The 21,050-nt window shown below is 37.1% G+C and overlaps 1 protein-coding gene across 1 annotated transcript; it reads right to left on the bottom strand.

Moving 5' to 3' along the window:
• Positions 1-288: 288 nt before the first annotated feature.
• On the bottom strand, positions 289-20,573 carry LOC135716263 (transmembrane protein 26-like; the record flags this gene model as incomplete). The annotated part of the gene is given in 6 exon segments (XM_065238952.1): positions 289-490; positions 493-575; positions 6,912-6,989; positions 14,634-14,793; positions 15,078-15,745; positions 20,380-20,573. Coding segments are annotated over 6 exon segments (1,385 nt in total), but the record flags the coding sequence as incomplete, so codon positions are not given.
• Between the last annotated feature and the right edge of the window lie 477 nt (positions 20,574-21,050).

Raw genomic sequence — 21,050 nt, 5'->3', positions numbered from 1 at the left:
TATTTATGTACATCATAGTGACAGAAATTTACACTACTTTTTCGAACTGTGTATGATTTCTTTTAACGGTGTTGAAAATACCATTCCACAGCAACTGATGGCTTAAATTCACCTTCTTCAACACCTACTACCAAAGCTACTTCTTCCTATTCTGCTTCTGCAAATCATCAAAAATTAATAATCATGACTTAACTCATAAAACACGCATAGACTGTAACGACCACCCGTTTATTACACCATTAGTTTTAATGCAACACCCTTATCTAATTTTCTGGTCGATATGCATACCTGTTACCGCTTCTACTGGAGTCCTTACGATTACGCGGCCGCTTCCGTTCATCTGCAACCTCCTCCAAGCCGTCATCATCCACTTCATAATCCTGGCTGGTCATTAACTTTCTCGGTTTTCCTTTTTTTCCACTTTGCTTCAAGCCAATCTCAACGGTCACCTCATCCTCGAGCCCAGAAGCAGCAGTAGCGCGTTTTCCTGCTTTTTCCGCAAATGTTTCTGCTCGGCCGTCGTCTGACTGCTGGCCGTTGAATAGCCGGTGTCCTTACGCGTTTTCGAAGACAAGCTAGGGCCGCCGATACAATGAAACCACATCCCGGTGACAATAGCGCACGAAACCCAACCGGGAACATCGTGGGAATGTAATGAAAAGAAGAACGGTCCTATCATTGTCTAGCTGTTTAATAAAGCTTTGCTTTATCTAAGAAATGGTAATGCGAATGGAGGGTGGCAACGGCGAAAATCGTAACAATGGTAATTGAGGGGTATTATGTAAGAAAATTCTTACCGAAACCTGTGAGCGCGGGAAAGACTGCTGTCGACAGGGATGCCAATTATTTTTTTTGCAAAATGTCTGTACGGATGCTTATAAAATGTTTGTATGTCTGTATCAGGAATTTTGGACAGTGTAAACTTTTGTAATTAGGAAATTTCAACGAAAAGTATTTTAACAGGTTTTAGAAGTTCTGTGTACCTCCTTGAGCATATCAAATTTTTCATCATTTTCAGATCTTTTACGAAGTGTCCACTACTTCGAAGAGATTCCCTACATTTGTAAGAGGTTTCCTGAATTTCTTCTATAATTGTGAAAACAAAATTGGTATGTCCTGGAAATTTGTTAATCCGTTGGCTACCAGGCTATTTAAAAAATCCATAATGCTGCTAACGGAGTATTACTTGACGTTTTTTGACTATCGTAAAAATTCAATTTTGTTTTTATACGATTTTTTTCACCTTTTGCTTTGATCCTGTGATCTCAATTTTCAACCAAATATAATGTATTTTGTTTCAAAAAATCACAAAAAATAAATAAATGCTACAATTCTGCATGAGGGCCAAATCATAAAATTGAAAATCGTGTAAAACAGAATTTACTGTATATTGCTCCACATATTCCAAAGAATTTTCAGCATTTCCTAATCATTTTTAAAATACTACAAATTTATTTGAAGAACCCTCAACTACTCTATGGTTGACTTGAGCTTTTCTAAAATTACTATAAGCTTTGTCTTTGAAGAGACTTTATGAGGTTCTAGAACTTTTCTGAAGTTCTCCCAAAATTCTCTGAGGTGTTCCCGCGTCTTTTTAATATTCCTCTAACTGCATTAAATTCCTTGATTTTCTTTAAAGTTTGCTGAATTTCTCTGAAGCCCATTGATATTTTTTAAGTACATAAATTCAGGTAATGACAGCTCTGCAGTTCACTAAACTCTCTTGAAACACTGAATACGGCAGCCTGTGCTCACCGCAATAAATCGAACAAAAGTGTGTCTTGATGCAAGAGAATGCATCGTAATGAATTAAAAGTGAAAGTATCCAAAACATTCATATGCGTAAATAAGGGGGTGCCGAGGTGGGGTCTGCCCACCCCCAGATCTAGAGCTGGCCATCCCAGAGAATTTATTAAATAAATACCGGTGCAATCTATTTTTACATTGCATGGAAGAGTTTCGATATTTTTCCAGGTTATCTTGAATAAACTTTTCTGTGACTTTGAATTTCTTAATTAATTGCCTATTCATGGTTGATGATTGGTCTTAATCTTTTATTCACATATTTGCTACAAGCATACGGCTCATATAAAGGTTAGACCTCTTAGTTCGTTTTGAAGATATGTCTTAATTTTCAAAACTTTTGAAATTCTGTGAAGAAGTGATTCTGATCTTTAGAATGATACCATTTCATTTTCCATGACTTTGAAAAACATCCAAAGAACTTTATTGAAATCATATTGAAAATCGAAGTTTCCTGTACTCCTACAAAGTTTCTTGAATTCAATTTAATAAATTCAAATAAAACTCCCTAGCCACTATGAAGTTCACTAAATGTGTGCAAAGTTGTACGAATTGCTGGAAAGTTGCGTAGACTTCTACGAAGTTTTCTGAACGTATACGATTTGTTAATGTGTTTGTGTAAGCAAAGTACAACTCAATTTTTACCAATATTGCTGAACTTGTAAATATTTCTTATGTGTCATTCACAGTTCCCGGAAATTTGACCAAGATCTCAGAAGATCATGTTGAATTTCTAGAATATTCCCACCTATAAAACTTCCTGAAGTCCACGAAATGCTAGAAACTGCAGCCCGAGCTTCTATGAAGTTCCCTAACTTGAACATAATTCCTTGCGCTTCAAAGAAGTTCAAGTTAACTAAAGTCTGGTCCTCTAAGAAGTCGCACAATTTATTTATTCAATAGCAGCGCCTCTAGTGGTTCGATTTGGAATGTTTTGACAGCGATTTGCGTTGAATGGACACAAGTACAGGTTGCGGGGTTTCCGGCGTGGGTGTGCAGGATCAATTATCTTTTTCGTCTTCCATCTAGTACAAGTTTTTAATACTGCACGTATCGAGAAGAAACTTTCATCACTGAAACACGTGCACTTTCAAAACGAATCGCTGTTAAAACATTCAAAATCCGACCACTAGAGGCGGTGCTAAAGAATAAATAAAATGTCTGGATTCCAAGTTAGCACACTTTACTATCAATTCTCTGTCTTTCTGTGAAGCTTTCCAAACTTTTAAGAATTTCAATTGTTTGTTCACTGAAGTTCCCTGAAAATTGTATTCAATTCCCTATACTATTATAAATTATTTTTTTCAAAAGTACTCAAAACAAATGAAGGTCCCGGAAGTTGAATAGAGTTTCCTGCACTAAAACAAAGTTTCATTAACTTCATTGAACTTTCAAAATTTTTTTACTTGTTCACCACTTTTACGAAGTATTCCAACAAAAAATCCTATCCTATCCTGTTATATATATATATATATATATATATATATATATATATATATATATATATATATATATATATATATGAATATAAAGAGATTCGAAGCATTCCTACGATTTCACTTGAACATCTTCAAAGCTCTAAAGTTTAAAGAAACTAAATGATGGTAAAGTAAAATGCCAAAACTATAAAGAGCTTTACCAAATTTCTACAAATTTCTATAATGTTTGATGAACTTCTACTAAATAATTTGCATGTCTCCGAAGTTCACTGAAGTTTTACGAAGCTCTCCGGATGTGTGTGAATTTTGCTGAGCTTTAACAATAATAGCTGAACTCCTATAAAATTTGGAGGCTGTGCGTGTGTTTGAACCTGACGTTTGTTTATATTTATAATCGGTTGCTGATCTGGCCATAACCAGGCCCACAGTTTCTAGCTCCTCATTCTAGGTCCCTATTATTGGCCGCTGAGAAGCTGTTCCGAAGCCAAGTAGGCTCCACGAGGCGTCCCTTCATTAGCTCCATCATTCGTTGAGTCGCAGCGTTGAACCAGACTATTGGCCACGAAAAGGCTTGCCAATGCACATCAAAAATCGACTAGGTTGGGCCCATCGCTAAAAATCTGTTATTTATCAATTTTATCAAGATGAACGCGTCATTGGGACGGTACTAATGGATATTCTTGGTCGCAACTACCACAAACCGGACTAGTTCATGGTGATCTTCGTCAAGCTTCGTCTACAATTTGGACTTCTACATCAACACATGTCAGGCAGCCTTCAGATTCAATTGGCTTGGTGAGTTCGTTCCATTTTGTAAATTTTTATCTTTTCAAACGAGTAACGTTGGCAGATCACCTTTTTGTGGTGCGTTACTGGTATAAGATCTACCACCGAACCCTAGTCGTGACAACTTCAAACTAGGGAATCAGGATTTTCCAGTAATCAAAGGATCACAGTCCTTGTTACTTTTTATGACTTGATAGTAGTGACAAGACTCGGGTAGTGACCACCGCGCTGTTATGCATTTCTATATTGTATATTTCAAAATAAAAATATTGTTTATGTTCATAGATTTCACATAATCCTTTTCCCTTTGTCCTTCTCCTTTTCCTTTCCCTCTTCTCTTTTCAGAAAGCGAGTAATGACGCTATAGCCATAAGTCATAAAAGGCTAGGGCAAGAGTTAGTGCTCATGCCCCAACCTTCAGAAGAAAATGGAGCATCACTTAACCTTTCTAGTTTTGATGCTTCCAACGACCAGCCAATCATATAATTACCAAAATCGGAACGTACGGTACTAGATGTCCACTAGGGTGCTTCATTCTGAAAAAAGTGATGAATTTCTGATGGGCCACCCTCCAGTTCGATTCATAGCCCCAAAATATGAACCTGTGCAAAAATTGGTAAAGATTGATGAAGGTTTAGAGGTCGCGCCAATGATTTGAAATTTGTATGGGAATTACTATGGAAGAATTTAAAAAATCGCTTATATCGCTATAACTTTGCTTCTACTTGTCCAAATGTCGAAAAAATTTAGTATGTTATTGCTATGGCAATAAACAAAAAGCCTACAGTTGCTACGCTCAGTTTTGCAGCGTATCAAGAATTATAAAAATGTGAAAAAATGGCAAAATAGGGTAAATTGACAGATGAATATGTACAAGGCAACAACGCCAATTTCATCGCAACAACAACAGGCTTGTTGATCATTGTCATGACAACCACATATTTTTTTTTTTCAACGTTTGGACAACTACAACCAAAGTTAGAGCAATGTAAACGAAAATCAATAATTTCCCATACTAATTCACCAAAATCTCCATACAAAATCCAAATCATTGGCGCGACCTCTAAACCTTCATCAATCTTTACCATTTTTTGCACAGGTTCATATTTTGGGGCTATGAATCGAACTGGAGGGTGGCCTATCAAAAATTCATCACTTTTTTCAAAATGAAACACCCTAATGTCCACGTTTCATCAATTTATTGGATTCTGAAGCATCGTGTTTAAATCTTCGATTTAAACAGGCCCGATGTTTTATGAATCATCTTGCCCCTTAAATGCTGCACAGTAGGCTTGGCCGTTTTGATATGTGTGACGCATCTTCGATGTAAAAAATATATCAAATAGACAAGAAAAATTATGTAGGTATATATACATATATATCATTTTCCAGGATGCAGTTCTTGGCTGTGTTGGTGTAAGATTAGATTAGATTAGATTAGATTAGAATAGCTGAACTCCTATAAAAATTTGAAACCCTTTTAGAAAATCTTCAGAATTTCTTTTCAGTTCCTTTTGTTTCAAAAAGTATTCTTAAGTTAAGTGCTAGACAATTTATGCGGTTTCTTGATGGTCAATAACATTCTCCAAACTTTTAAAAAGATTCCCAACAATAGATGAAGTTCCCTGAAATTAATCTTGATTGCATTTTCATTGATTTCTAAGAAGGTCCCCGAACTTCTGTAAACACTTAGTTTAAAAAATCTGAAAGAGTGTACATCTTTCACCACCCGTTGGTTTATGTCTTGTTGTCTATGTCCATGCCCTCTATAGTACAACATTCTAGTTCCACAAAATTACGGTAATTTTGGTAACCACAACATAGAAATCAACAATTAAAGCCTTTCATATAAAAGATTAAAAAATAAACAATTTTGATTAAAACGCATTCAGAACAATAAAATTTGCCTGTTATGGCATTATGGTATATTCAGACTGGAGAGTTATAATATATTATAAGGCTTGATAGTGGCACCGGTGGTGTAGTGGAAAGCGTGATTGCCTCTCAACCCCAAAGGGCCTGGGTTCGATCCCAGTCGGCGCCGCCGGGATTTTTTGAGGCATTAAACCTCTGATCACGTCTTTCTTCTGATGGGAAGTAAAGCCGTTGGTCCCCGGTCCATGAGTTGATGGGTCATAGGTCATAGGTCATGGGTCTAGGTGTGGGAGCTGCCTCCCTGGCGTCGGTAGCATAGGTACTCAGTACGGAAAACAAATCCAGGAAAAAAAGGGTATCTTCATGATTTTTTTCTTGTCAATAATGCTATAACTCTCTGAACAATAGACATAATGTTGGATTTGGCGAAAGTGGCTTAAGTGACTTCTAGTTGAACAGTTAATTTTTGGTAACCGACTAATGCCGAAGATGTTTTTAATTCAGCTTCAAATTGTATCGGCTACCATCGCAGTTTGAGTTTTTGTAATTTGCTTCGGGTTGAAAATTTTCCCAACATGATGTTGGTATACGTTTGTGTGAGTGAGAAAGGAGTTATGAAAAATTGACGATTTAAGTATTTTTTCACTAAAGTACTTGTTTAATAATGTATCCTTTGAATGGAGTCTACAAACATTTAAAATATAAGATAGTTGAATTCAGCCTTAGTGGAACTACTACGTTGCAATTTGGAAGCAATCCCAAAATTTGAAATACAAATTCACGAAAAACGTGAAATTCACGACAACCTTGCATTGTGGCAAATATCTACTGTAGAATAATATGTTTTAAACAAGTTAATCCATTACTGAAACTATTTTGATGTCGATAGTTATTTTTATGTATAAATCTGTAACTTTAGCCTAATTTATGTATGAAGTCTGTATGCATGATCAAATGCCTGACAGACATGTCTGTATATCTGACATCCCTGGCTATCTTTATTCTTACCTTGCCGCTTTACGATGTTGTTGTTGTTTAAGTTTCCGCATCTCGTGAATCTCATCGTCGCTGAAGTCAGTTACTTTCCTGTCAAAAAAATAGTATTTCAGTTACGTATATCTGAGTCAATTTGATCCAGCGCGGTGAAATTAAGCATAAGGTCAAGCAATTTTAGTTTTCTCCTATGAGCTTTTAAAAATCTGAATCAAATCGAGAATAAGGAAACTTTTTTTATGATCGAAAGAGTGTAGGGGTGTCATTTTTTCATGTATTTTATCCAAAATCCCCATACAAAATTCAAACTAAAAGGGCCAGCTCATCCTACAACCAAAAGAGCTATAACATTTAGAGAATGGTTTTCTCACCTAAAGACACAAATCTAGAGGTTGGTCCGTGGAAAATTAGAACTTTTTTTTTTGTAGGCCAGATACACTCATATTCTAGTTTTTGTTCGAACTGTGTTTTCCATACACATAAAAAAAAGAAAATTTAATCGCGTTCATCATATTAATTGAAGCCTAATTCAAGGTTTGAGAGGTGCTGCGGGTTTGAAATCTTTAATCGCAATTATCACTCTAATTCACCTTAATCACACCCCTTAAGTTTTAGGGGTTTGAAATATTCATTCGCGTTAATCTTTGTTTGTGCAACGTCATCTACATGTACAACTACCCTACCCACTGTAGCTACTATACAAACGAATACAAATAAACAATATATCAGTGTCTCGAAGACATCCGCCATGACAGGACGGTCAAGCAAACTGTGTGTTTTATGAGTTTCATCTCCGTACCTATCACAACGATCATGAACACAGCGTAGGGATCACGCCCATGCTCGATCAATCTTTTTAATTAACGTCTAAATCGCAATTGTAAGGGTACTGTTCAGGGGTTTGAAATCTTTAAACGCGTTTATCTCCTTAATTAAGGCCTAAATTATGATTTTTTTTATCGTTTCGATGAAGGGTGGATGTTTTTGGCGTGAATTTATGAAATCATAGTCCAGTATTTTTTGTAGATAGAAATAACGACGCGATAAAGTTTTTTTAATATGTATATATATTTTTAAGCATAAATTTGAACGAGCGATGGATTTTAAGATTATGAAACATTAAAAAGCTGGCTAATTACAGATCCATTGAGATCCTTCCTGGTATTTGCTTCAATTTAATTCAATCTTTACCAAATAAATTCTCAATAATTGAGAAGCTCAGCAAGCCACTTTTGCTTGCTGAATAGAAGATCGTCTGTTTAAGACTTGTTTATCGGAAAGCCATATCAAATCCTTCTCAAGAGCAGTTGTTGTTATCGTCGGTGTGGTTGCCGCCGAAATCGAATCAAGTAACAGCAAGTTGAACGGAAACTTGATCGTATTCTTTTTGTGATATAAGGATCTCGGTGGCCTAGTGGTGACCGATTTTGCTTATTGAGTAGAACATTATTAGTTTAATCTGAAGCTCCTTCCCATTAAATAGCTTTAGTGTGCATCAGATTTTTTCATGAAATTAGATAAAGCTAATTAAAATCCGGTTGGGGGAACGGGTTCTTAAAAATAAAATATTCGATCTTTAGGAGAGATGCGTTGATCGGAAATCTATAGTAAATCTTTCTCAAGAGTAGTTGTTACCGTAGTAACGTTGAACAGGAACTTGATCCATTTTGTGTGAAATAAGAAGCCCGGTGGCCTTGTGGCGACCGATTTTGCTTACTGAGCAGAAAAACATGGATTCAATCCCAAGCTCCTTCACATTACAGAGTTATAATTTAAATCGTCTTTCTTTCATAATATGATGTATAGCGTACCGAAATTCGGTTGGAGGGCCGGGTACGTAAGAGAAGTAATATTTGAGTTTTACGAAAGACCAGTAGATCGGAAATCCATAACAAATCCTTCTCAAGAGCAGTTGTTGTCATCGTCGGTGAGGCCTCCGCCGGGTATTTTAGATTATCAGTATTTACATATTGAGGGTGATTGCTGGTCCCACTGGTTCTCTGTGTGATTACAGCTGATGTGGCAATATCGGAGCTGCATCCACGGGCGGTCAATCATGCTCATGCTGAGATTTTTTTTAAAGTGATGATGACTTTCATGAAAAATTTATATAAAAAAGTTTCAGGCAAAATATGTTCCGCAAGGGACCACCCTAATGACAAATTTAAATAAAATGTGCTAGTACTTTTGTTTCAATATGTAGACGTTTGGTGTCATCTGTAAATTTCATGTGATTAAAATTTCCCTAATTTTCGTGACTGTTAGCAATAGAGTGGTCCTCAAATTAGTTGATATTCAATGACCAGTTTTCTTACTTTTGAAATAACAAAAACATACAATCTTTAGCAAAGCTGTGGCTTAGTTAATTTCAAGCAACTTTGTAAAAGAAACATTTTTTCTATCTCATTTTTTTTAATCAGTATTTTTTTCTCGGATACTTGGACACCGTTCTTTTGCTGAAAGGATAGCATATCCGGTCAGCTTTCTACCTGTCGAAGCTATCTAGGAATCCAAATAGAGGTAAAACAACCATCCAGGAATAAGGATACTGTGTCTCTATTTTTTCGTATAATGTATTTAAATTTGAGCCCTTACAAATGATAACTTGGAAACTTATGTATATTTGACCCGTGCTGAGTGATTAACATTTGGCAAGGGCGTATTTTATAATGGAAATCTTCAATATCGCATGGTCTTAAATCTTTTGGGAAAAAGAAACGCCTTTCGTAGCAGCTCGTTTGAATCAGCTCAAACTAGAAATCCATTAATTTTATTTAATAAGGTAAGATAGATAATTGACTCATATTTACAGATTTAGTTTCTGCTCCTAATCTGCGAAAAATGTGCTCCGGACGTACAATTGCTTCTGCCTATGCTTTCCGCTGCATAACTAAGGTTTGTAGGTAAATTCGAGGGGGGCGACTCTATCTACGATGCAGGTTAAATTGTGTTTTGCTGTGGTTAGCTGCACGCACACTGAGTAGATAGAAAGAAGATTGATGACGATTCTGAAGATTTCCTGTAAAAAGATGAGGTACGGTGCAAGTAGATGCGAGAAATGATTGAAGATTTTTCTAAGATTGATTCGCTAATGTGAGAATTGTTGAGCATCTAGAATTGACATTTAGATTTGTCGCCCCCCTCGGGTAAATTGCCAAGTAAAAACAATGACCGACCAAAATCAATAACCGCTTCCGCCTTCATTGAACTGTCAGTTCTCCATTAGTATCACTCGAGCAAAAGGTGAACCAGTGTCGGTGTTGGTGCCCAGTGGTTTCAACATAAATCAATTCACTTTATTCGGGAAAATGAGTATTTTAAGAAATTCTAAATGTTTTATTAGTTTTATTATTTCAATTTCGCAAATGAGAACGTTAAAAGATAAGAAAATGTTTCTTGAAATTAACTCAGCTACACTTTTGTCAAACAACATATTTTTTTAAATCTTCTTTATTTTTAAAACTAAAAAATGTAGTTTTTAATATGAATTGTTGAGATGTTGAAATGTTGAGGACCATCCTAATGTTTACCACAAAAACCAAAATGAAAATGTACCTAGGTTAATATATCTTTATATATTAGAGAAATTTCATCGTAACCTTTTAACTAAAGGGTTTAACGACGCACTTCCTTCAGCGAAAAAAAGTTGTAGAAGACAACTCTCATTTATTTTTATTTTTAAATAAAAGAGTTATTATACAAAAACTATTTTATTCTAAGAGACACAATAAAAGCTTTACCACTATATTTTCTTCAGAAAATTTACTTGAAATTACGTAATCTACAACTTTGTGGAAAGTTCTATCATGATATTACTAGAAATGAAAAAGTTATTTTTTTTTTTGTAATTTTAAAGACCCCATTATTTACAACTATCATCGAAATAAAGCTATTATAAGCAACGACTTCACAGAAGACACTATGCTGGTAAAGGTTCAATTTATTTGTCAAAATATGTATCTCCTCCTAATTTTCGTTTCAGCACCACAGTGCATTGATTGTAAATTTAATTCCACTAAACCTTAACTTAACTTAATTTAACCTCAAGCGTAATAGTAGCACCACGAATAACTATAAGAGGCTTGTCGGACACTTGAGTGCTCCGATAAACATAGTCAGTAAGTAAGAAAAAAAGGGATTCTCTAGTATTCCCTTCCAATTTACACTATTTTTTCAAAAAGGAATTTTCTGCAAAAGAAAACTTTAGAAATTTATTTTACTATTAGGTGATATTCTTATTAGTTCTCACGAAAATCCAATTAAGTTTGCCTTTTTAATTCTCTATAAAATTCTCGTGGGATATTTCTCAGGATTCGCTTGGTAAACTCTTCAGAATTAACATGGAACACTCTTGATAAATTCTCTTGAAATTCACTTTAGATCTAGGTTTGAAGTTAGCTCTGAAATTTTGAACATTCTTCAGAATTTAAAAAAAAAATGCCCGTTCAATTCTCTTCAACTTTTCTTAAATTTCTTTGATTTTTTACCTAGAATTCCCTTGAACATGATCTCAAACATTTCTGCAAATTCTTAACACTCATAATTCCTTGAAGTTATCTTTAGAATTTCTGTGAGTTTATGAGAACAATCTTTAACATTTTTTCAAATTACCCCTTTAATTCTTCGTAGAAATCTCTAGGAATGCTCCCAGCATTTTTTTTTAAATTGTTGTTTAAAAATTCTTAAAAAAAATCATGTTATTCGATTCTGCTGAAATTATTATCATCTTTGTTAACCATCCTCGGCATTCTGTACCCTTGAAATACTTCTTGAGATTCCTTTAAAAAGCTGCTCTTAGTTACTTAGGAATAATTTTCAGTATTTTCTTGTATTTTTTTCCGTTATTGGGATTTTATTTTCCAACCGCATTACACTTAAGTCTTTTTTAAACGGTTTTTTTCCGTCGTTTTTTTACAGGTTCGTTTTAAACGCTGTTTGTGTTGTTTATTTGCAATTTACACGGTATGTTTACCGGAACCCGATAATTTTGGTAATGGAGTTAGAGTTAGAGGCAAAATAGATTCAATTGACAAAGCTTAAAGGGTGTCCACGATGAAATTGCCACACTATGAAATTGCTCTAACTTTTTAACTGTTGGGTAGAATTTAATGAAAATTTGGGTGGATTTAGTTCATAGTGCATTATTTACATCCTGCAAGTTTTAAAGTCCTGTGATCAAAACTCGCGGAAATGGAGTCGAAAGAACAGCTCGTGCGTGATAAAATCTTGCGCATTCATCACGAGAACAAGGATCTCTCGCATCGTTCCATCGCTAAAACGTTGGGAATCGCGAATTCCACGGTGTCGCGAGTGATTAAGCGGTTCGAGGAACGGTTGACCACCGATCGGAAGCCCAGAAGTGAAGGAAAAAGTATTCCGTACAACACCAAAAATCACAACCGCGTAGTTGGGGCCTTCAACCGAAATCCGAACACCTCCGTTAGGGATGTGGCTAAGAAGCTGCACCTAAGCCGAAGTTTTGTCCAGAAGGCCAAAACTAAGGCTGGGCTTTGAACGTTCAAGGTACAAAAGGCCCCTAATCGCGACGAGAAGCAGAACAAGTCCGCCAAAACCCGTGCCAGGAAGTTGTACCTCAACATGCTGACGAAAGTTGAATGCTGCATCATGGACGACGAAACATATGTGAAGGCCGACTTCAAACAGATCCCCGGCAACCTGTTTTTCACGGCCAAGGATAAGTTCAGCGTTCCGGAGCATGTCCGCACTCAGAAGATGTCCAAATTTGCGAAGAAATTCCTGGTTTGGCAAGCCATCTGCACGTGCGGGAAGCGGAGTGCACCTTTTGTGACCCAGGACACGATGAACGGACAGGTGTACATAAAAGAGTGCCTCCAGAAGCGGCTGCTTCCTCTCCTGAAGGCCCACAACGTCCCAACAATCTTCTGGCCGGATTTGGCCTCATGCCACTACTCCAAGGACGTGCTGAAGTGGTATGCGGACAATAAGGTCTATTTCGTGCCGAAAATGTTCAACCCTCCCAACACTCCGGAGCTCCGCCCCATCGAGAAGTACTGGGCGATTATGAAGCAGCACCTTCTTAAACGACCTAAGATAGTGAAGACAGGCGAGGAACTGATGAAAGTATGGGTTTACATGCAAAAAACGGTTGATTCACAGGTTGTGCAGAATCTTATGGCCGGGGTTAAGGCCAAGGTGCGGGCATTTGCGTATGGACTGTAAATAAAATACGAGTAAAATGGTAAAATGAAGTTTAATAGTTATTTCTCAATCCCTGAAAATTTGATGGCAATCGGATGAAAACTCGAATTTTGCGAATCAATTTTGTGTGTGGCAATTTCATCGTGGACACCCTTTACTTCGTCAACCACTCCCACTTACTTTAAACCTCATTTGAATGTTGAAATTTGATTTTCAAATAAAAATATGAACAGTAGAGACCCCTAATTGCAGGTGAAAATTTGTTAAATCTCTCATGGCTTTTGAAGCTTCTTAATACATATGTTTTGTAAAACAAATTGACTGTATGTTTTGTTATAAAAAGTTATTTCCAATTATGTTTTTAAAAATAATAAAATCAAATAAGGTTTATGTGAGTTTAAAATATTATATTGTACTTCAAGTTATACTCTTTCAAATGCAAAATTGGAAATGTTTTGTCCCCATGCTGAGTAATTAATATTGGAAAAAAATCGTTAATATTGTACCTGAAAGATCTAGTTTAATAGCTCTGAATTATTTGTTTAAAATTTCGTAGAAAGTCGACTTTAAGTAACTTGGAGAACTTGTTAAAATGCATATTTTTACAGAATAAAGTAAATCGATATCTCTTAAAGATCACGTGATCTTCCAGAGATATCGATTTACTTTTTTCTGTAAAAATATGCATTTTAACAATTTCTCCAAGTTACTTAAAGACGACTTTCTAAAAATTTTTAAACAAATGATTCAGAGCTAGAAAACTAAATTTTTCATGTACACCCTTACTCAATTCTAAAAAAATACTCTAAAATGAGAACATTAAGAGAAAAATAAAAAAAAATACTTGATCAAAGTTGCTTGAAATATGAAACATATGTCGTTATTCTTAAAAATTAGAAAGACAGTTTTTAATAATCAATTAATATGAGAACAGCCCTGATGTTCATAGCCACCAAAAGAAGCAAGTTTTGAAGCACATAAACTTCACCAAAGACACCAAACGTCTATATATTAAAGCAAAAGTCCAAGGTCTACTTTCCTGCTGATTTCCCATCCTAGACGACTGTGCAGCGTTCCGAGAGGGGTGTACCGTTGCAACGCGTTGGTTTGATCATCGGCTTCTAAATCAAGCAATGAATTATTCTCATGACGTTCAATTAAAACCTGCTCATCAGGAAAGTTGTAGCATGGAAAGTATTTTGTTACATACTACTGAGAGCAATTTTACCAGAACAGCAATATGACGGAACTTTAAAAGCTTCTGACACCGTTTCAGGTTGCAACAAAATGAAGATTATTATCAGGATCAACTTAAGAATCGATTGCGCTGTGTAAGCAATGAAGATCATAAAAATCACCAGAAAGTCCTCAAAATTGAAAACCATGCCATGGAAAAATTATTAAGTTTATTTTTTGATACAGTCAATACAACTACGTCGTTCAGCAAATAATCTCGAACAGCGCATTCAATCATCTAATCAATTTTAATTACTCCCTCCACTCCTAATACCCAAACACACACCGAATGTAGCAATTCACCGTTGTGTCAGTGCTTACCTTCGATTGGGTTTCTTGTGCTGCTTCGAATGACGAGCAGATCCACTGCCGCCGGATGCCTGCTTTTTACCCAGGTGTCGCTTTGCTGCCGTCTTTCGATTTTCCGAATGTACCACGTACAGCCGATAAAGCTGAAGCAATATTACCAATGTGTTCTTGCCTACAGGATAAGGAAGCTATAGAGAAGGCTATCAAACTGGGTCAGAGTAAATAAGTCGAGACGTCCTTATCCATACAGTACCCGACCCGATACGTTCCATGCAATATATGAGAGACGGGTCATGGATATTTCCTACTCAAACTTGGCTTCCTCCATGTGGGCGGGGATGAAAAATGACCGAATCGAAATATAAGGAAAATATTCATGATGGTCGCATCCCGTCATTTTTCTTACGTCAAGGTTGGCGAAAAATCAATTTCCAATACCCTTCCAAGAATACTCACATGTGAAGAAAATGTTCATGTAAGTGATAATTTTGTAATGTATGATAATCAACAGCCGAAAGGTGAGGAAAGGGGCGTCCTGCAGCAGAATGTTCAGAGCGATTCCCCAAACGTCGATATTGCAACAGCTCATGTTACAACAGTGGGTATCCTCTTCCCGCTGGGAGGCAACACTTCCACCTCCTCGTGGCTTCCGGGCACGTGTAGCCGACAGGACAATCGTAAACTGCATCAAACTCCAGGACCAAATGCTCAGCGTCAGCAGCACCAGCACCGGTTCGTTGGCAATTTTGCTATCCTTGAATGAGTCGAAAAATTCAATTATATCGGCTGCGGTTCCAATGTAAACGAGGAGCAGCTGACTCAGTTGGTCCCTGGTCAGGTCTCCCTTGGGTAGCATCCAGCGACCGATGATGAGCACCAACATCAGAAATTGCTCGATAAGGGTTACCCATGTATCGGCGTTCAGTTGAATTTCTGGCAGTTGAATTTTCACGCCGAGCATTTTGTTCAGGTCTTTCAGGTCTTTGCCGACGGTGGCAGCAAAATTGATGGTTTCATTCAGCATCTGGTCCTGGAAGAGGGAACGTTTCTCCAGTTTGTCCAATTCCAGAAGCCATATCGCAGGCACGATGGTCGATAGGTAGATGAAAACCGATGGGCAGAACCTGGAATGGATATAGGTGATGGAAGGAAAAAGCGTCTGTTAAATCTTGAATGCATAGTTTTGCTACTGATATGTATGGTGAGCTATTATTCAAAATGGTTAAATCAAAATGGTACGATCTTTATTTATTTCTTCATCTTTGGTATTAGAGTCACACAGACTGATTAACGACACTTAAAAAGTAGTCTACTAATATTAAAATCAAAATTATTAACTGGCAGAACTCACTTCGGACCTCTCTGATTTGACTCAGGGTTGTCACAAATCTTTGTTCACCGATGACACAGGCATTTCCGCTAAAGGAAGAAGTCTTCGTTTTATTTGTAGTAGTCTGCAGAAAAGATTAGATTGGGGGTAATGGATGTAATGTCGGCCTAAATGCCCCTTATTTGGGCCCATACATAAATTCAGTAATCCACTAAATTTTCAAAAGTGACCAAAAATATCCATAAGTACCGTCCCAACGACGCGTTCGTCTAGATAAAATTGATAAATAGCAGATTTTTTGCGATGGGCCCAATCTTAGATCCATGCCATTTTTTTAGAGCCATTTTCCCTATGTTCTCTTTTTATTTACAAAAATGGAACATTTCTCCCAACGCTTCCAAAACTCAACTTTAATGTTTCCACATAAGCCTAGAGCTTCCTTTTTGAAACATAGTAGTAAATAGTCACATAGTCACTATGAACGGAGTACCAATCCAAGTGAAATATCGGAGTTAAAACCAAGTGAAATATCTTGGATTAGTACTAGACCAAAAATTAACTTTAAAAGATCACATTGAAGTCATTCAATCCAAATGTATGCTTGCATCCTCTTATAAACAGGAAAAAACTTTGCCTGAAAAGTTTACTTCTAGTTTATTAAACCGGCAATGCTTTATGCTGTGCTAATATGGTCTAGTTGTTGCACTATCAGGAAAAAAAGCACTTCAAAAGGATTCAGAACAAAGTTCTGAAGATCATTTCAAAGTTGCCTCCCTGTTACAGTACTACCGAGGTACATAGAGTTTCGAATGTTGCAACGGTTAATTCCCTTTATATTTAGATACGATATAGTTTTAGTTTTAGTTTAAAATGACAATTGTTATAATGACATGCATGTATAGAAAGCCTGTTTAAAATACTGAATTGCCAATGCAGTAAAAATTTGAAAGCACTTAGATATATATCATAACAATAATGGGCTTCGAGGCAACTCTCTTCTCAGGTCCCACTTCGGAGAATTAACTATGCGGCGAATTCCGGGCTAATCACCCTCCAACGGACGTTCAACCTAGTCTTCTCAGTTTTTGATTTTGACATGTTGTTAGCTTTAAGATAATTTTTTTATGATTTGGACACTAAACTAGTCTGTTGATAACAGTGCGACGTGCGGGAGTCCACAGAAAGTAAAAACTGCGGAGCATGGAAATTGCAGGAAAATTCGACGGCTCGATGGTGTTTTCAGTCCGATAAGCACACGATCATGTTTTATACGGAGATAGGTTATAGGGATTGGTTCATGGAAGTCGTCGTAATGCAAATCTGACAAAACGTTTTTAGATTCTCTCGATGCGCAATACGGGAACAACATGATATGGAGCCCTTAACGTGTACTCCATATTCAAGAACTCTGCGAACCAAAGAGCAATACAGTGGTTGAAGACGTGCAAGTCATCGAATTGCAAGTGTTGATTCGCAAGAAACCAAGCATGTAATTAGCTTTTGCAATTGACATAGATACCTATGTAATCGTTGAATCTAGGTTTGCTGTCCAAGATAAGCGCATGATCCATAATGGAATCAACAATTTCGGGGTTTGTTTTGTTTATTAATTTATTTGATAAGGCTCAATCGAATTAACTTTCCAGAACAAGGATTTTTGTTATTATAGTCAAAAGACACACCACAATAAACACTTTATTCTCCGCTATCCAATAAACCTCGTCAATAAGAACGAGATCCGCTTGCAGTGGTTTCATTGTATGGCAGTGTCACCATTACAGAAATGGACGCAAAACGTGGTCATCACTTATACACTCATCACGAAACGGTTGCTTTCGACCGTGTGGCCGTAAACTTGCGGAGCGGGCTGCAGACAGTGTTGCAACTTTGGGAAAATGGTGGATCTGGTGGCGTTCATCAGCCACATACGGCTCAGCAGGCGTTGCTGGCTCGCTTGGCTGGCAGGCGTCTTCCGTCGTTGACGGCATCGGCTGACCGTGGCATGGCCACCTTGGTTGAGCCGAGACGTGACCCTCCTTGGTAATTAAGGCCACCGGCCTGAAGGAATCGTCCCTGACAGACGATCGAGGATCATTTACTATTAGGCTCGGAAGCCATCTTGACTTCCGAGCCGAGCCGTGTGAGACCGTTTTATTTACGGTACGAGGTCCTATTGTAGGGTAATATTTCCGTCAGGTTGGCTGATAACAATAATTTAAGCCTATTTACCTGAACGGAGGCAGCCCAACATTCCAGAAACCCCACAAGGGGGGGGGGGGGGGAGTGCGTACACTAAATGGCACTGCACTTAAAAATACCGGTATTTTTTACACGGACGCCTGTTTGTTTTTGGTCAATCTTCCACTGAAATATGGCCTCTCCAATATATCCAATAATTATCATTCTCCCTCTTTTCGCACAATCATTTTTGTGCGAGATGTTGTATAATAGTTTTTTGTCTTCAGTAACGTTCTTGTTCTATGCAGCGGTACAAATCCTCTCGCTCTTGTGTGTGTCTACTGTTTTAGGTTTAACTAAACGTGAATTTTCCCAACAATAACTCATACAGCAGAAAATCCACGGATTTTAACCAACTGGTTACAATGTTAGCCACTCAATGTCAGCTTGAAGTGCACAACAATTTAAGATTGATTTGATCGCTCGGTAAATTTTCAAATTGTCTGCATATAACAGCATGTAGTAATTAAAATGGTCACACACGTCGTTAATAAAAAAACGAAAATAAGAGGTTCTAAGTGACTCCCTTGTGGAAGATCCGATGGTATGCCTAACACATCGGATTTGGCATCGAATCCTCATAACGTCTCCGGATTGCCAAGGTTTCCACCGGCCGGTTTCTCATACTTTCGTATATGAATTTTGGTACGCTGGTACGTCATTTGGACACATAGCGCATACATGGCCAAGTTATAAGCATTTAAACCCTTACATGATTTTTCGACGCTGCTTCGAATATATGGTACCCCATACCATTGATGTGGAAAACGCTGCTTCTTTTCAACTAAGGATTTCAGTTAATCGGTCGATTAGTTCAAATAAATCGAATTATGATTCGAATATCACGCTTACTGGTGTGGTTAACTTAAAAACATTTTTTGTTAAGTGTATAAACCGCGTAGAAAATCTTTTTAATAAAAATTGCATAAAAACCCTGACACTAAATTAATAGTCTTGGGAAAGCATAACCATCAGGCGTTATCTTTTGAAATTAAACAAAGGAAGAACAACGATAAAGCCTAAATGTACCCATAGCTTGAAAAAAGGAACATTATTGCCCGTAGCATACATTTAGGGTTTATCTATGTTTTTCCTAATAAATTTAAAAGATTAATGGCTGATGGTTATGTTTTCTACACTACAAATAACAAGGCACATTGAGTAATAAATAGTATTGTTGAAAATAACTACTAAGCGGCGCCGGTGGTGTAGTGGTAATCGTGATTACCTATCACCCCAGCAGGCCTGAGTTCAATCCCAGTCGGCGCCGCCGGGATGTTCTGAGGCATAACATCTCTGTTCCCCCGAGAGAATAGAATAACAAAAAAAATATATAGGTATATAACATCTCTGATCGCGCCTTCCTTCGGTTCATGAGTTGATGGGTCGATAGGTAGAGTTCAGGTGTGGGAGCTGCCTCCCTGGCGTCGGTAGCATTGGTGCACAGCACGGAAAACAAGATCGACGAAAAACAAATCGAGGAAAGAAAAATAACTATTATTTTTTAAAGAACTTGCCCCTTGAACTTTCGAACTGGAAGAGAATGGCTGTTTCGAAAAATGTGCATTAGTTCTGTAGTTTTTAGAGATACCAGCCATGTCAAGAAATTAAATTATAATATTCCTAAATTAATTTAAAAACGTACGCTCGTACGCATATTGAGAAAATCAGAATGAGCTGATGCTTTAAAAAATAATCAACCGTTGCTTCCAATTGTATTCCATTTCTAATACTGGAGGAAGAAACCATTTGTCTGAAGAAGTTTTCTAGAACCTGGTACTGTTTCACGATGGTAAATGACAGGTGGGCAGGAACTCACAGTCTCCCAGTGTTGGTGAGTTCTTTGCCGTTAATGTTCACGAAAAGTTCACTATTTTGCTATACAGAAATTCAAAACAAAAATTTTTATCTGCGGATTTGAACAGTTTTTGACCTGTTTCATACTACCGGAAGGTGTATGCTGGTCACAAATGCCGTGCCAAACTGTAATTGAGTAGGAAATCTTTGATGTGAAATTCGCTAATAAACACGAGGCGCATTTCTTATAGCAAACATGCCATAACAAAATGGGCATGGTTCATTTATGTAAACAAACTAACACTTCTTCCGACTGTGGCACCTATGTATTTCCCATCGTGGTACTGTTTCATGTTAGCTGAAATTTTCACCAGCGTTTATTGGGTCACTTACCATCGCCATTCTTGGTTTTTCTTGATTACTAGGGTAAATATTCCTTCTACAAACAGCACACCAATCGGAACACAAAGACACCAATATATGGGATCCTTTTTGTTCTGCGTCACCTGCCAAATGGCGATGAATCCATGAGTACTGAAAATTATGCGTGTTATGATTGCCTTAATAGTTGCCAGTAGCTTTGCCATCTTGTTGGGTACATCCGTGAAAAAACGAGAAAAACGAGAACAATTTCGCACTTTAATCCGTATCGAATCACGGTTCGATGAATACTAAGGTCGAGGGAAAATGTTTGATTTCTGGTCACGCTAAAAAAGTGTTTAAACGAACGGAATCATAAGTGACAGTTGAAAGTCATTGTGCAACAAAAGAACTTCGATTTGTGGGACCATGATTTGCTGTTTTTTTATGTTAGGTTATACGGAGAAGTGTATGCTACAAAATGTAGGATTTGGATTTTCCCCGTCAATATAGCTTGCAATTCGAAATAGATATGTCGATATACATTATGATTGTGTCCATGAATGTTTAACATTAAATTTTGATGGTGGACATTTATTTACCCAACCTCTTCCAAATTCTCACAAAACAAATTGGTATTGCTTCCATCTAGATTTCAGCACTTGTAGTTCAAACAACGAGTGAATGGCTGAAGACTACATTAT

This window comes from Ochlerotatus camptorhynchus, unplaced genomic scaffold (assembly GCF_037179485.1).
Source record: "Ochlerotatus camptorhynchus isolate MF236.1 unplaced genomic scaffold, CSIRO-AGI_Acam_v1.1 ptg001183l, whole genome shotgun sequence".
Lineage (NCBI taxonomy): Eukaryota > Metazoa > Arthropoda > Insecta > Diptera > Culicidae > Ochlerotatus > Ochlerotatus camptorhynchus.
The sequence above is the reverse complement of the archived record's forward strand: the minus strand, read 5'-3'. Positions and strand labels throughout refer to the sequence as shown.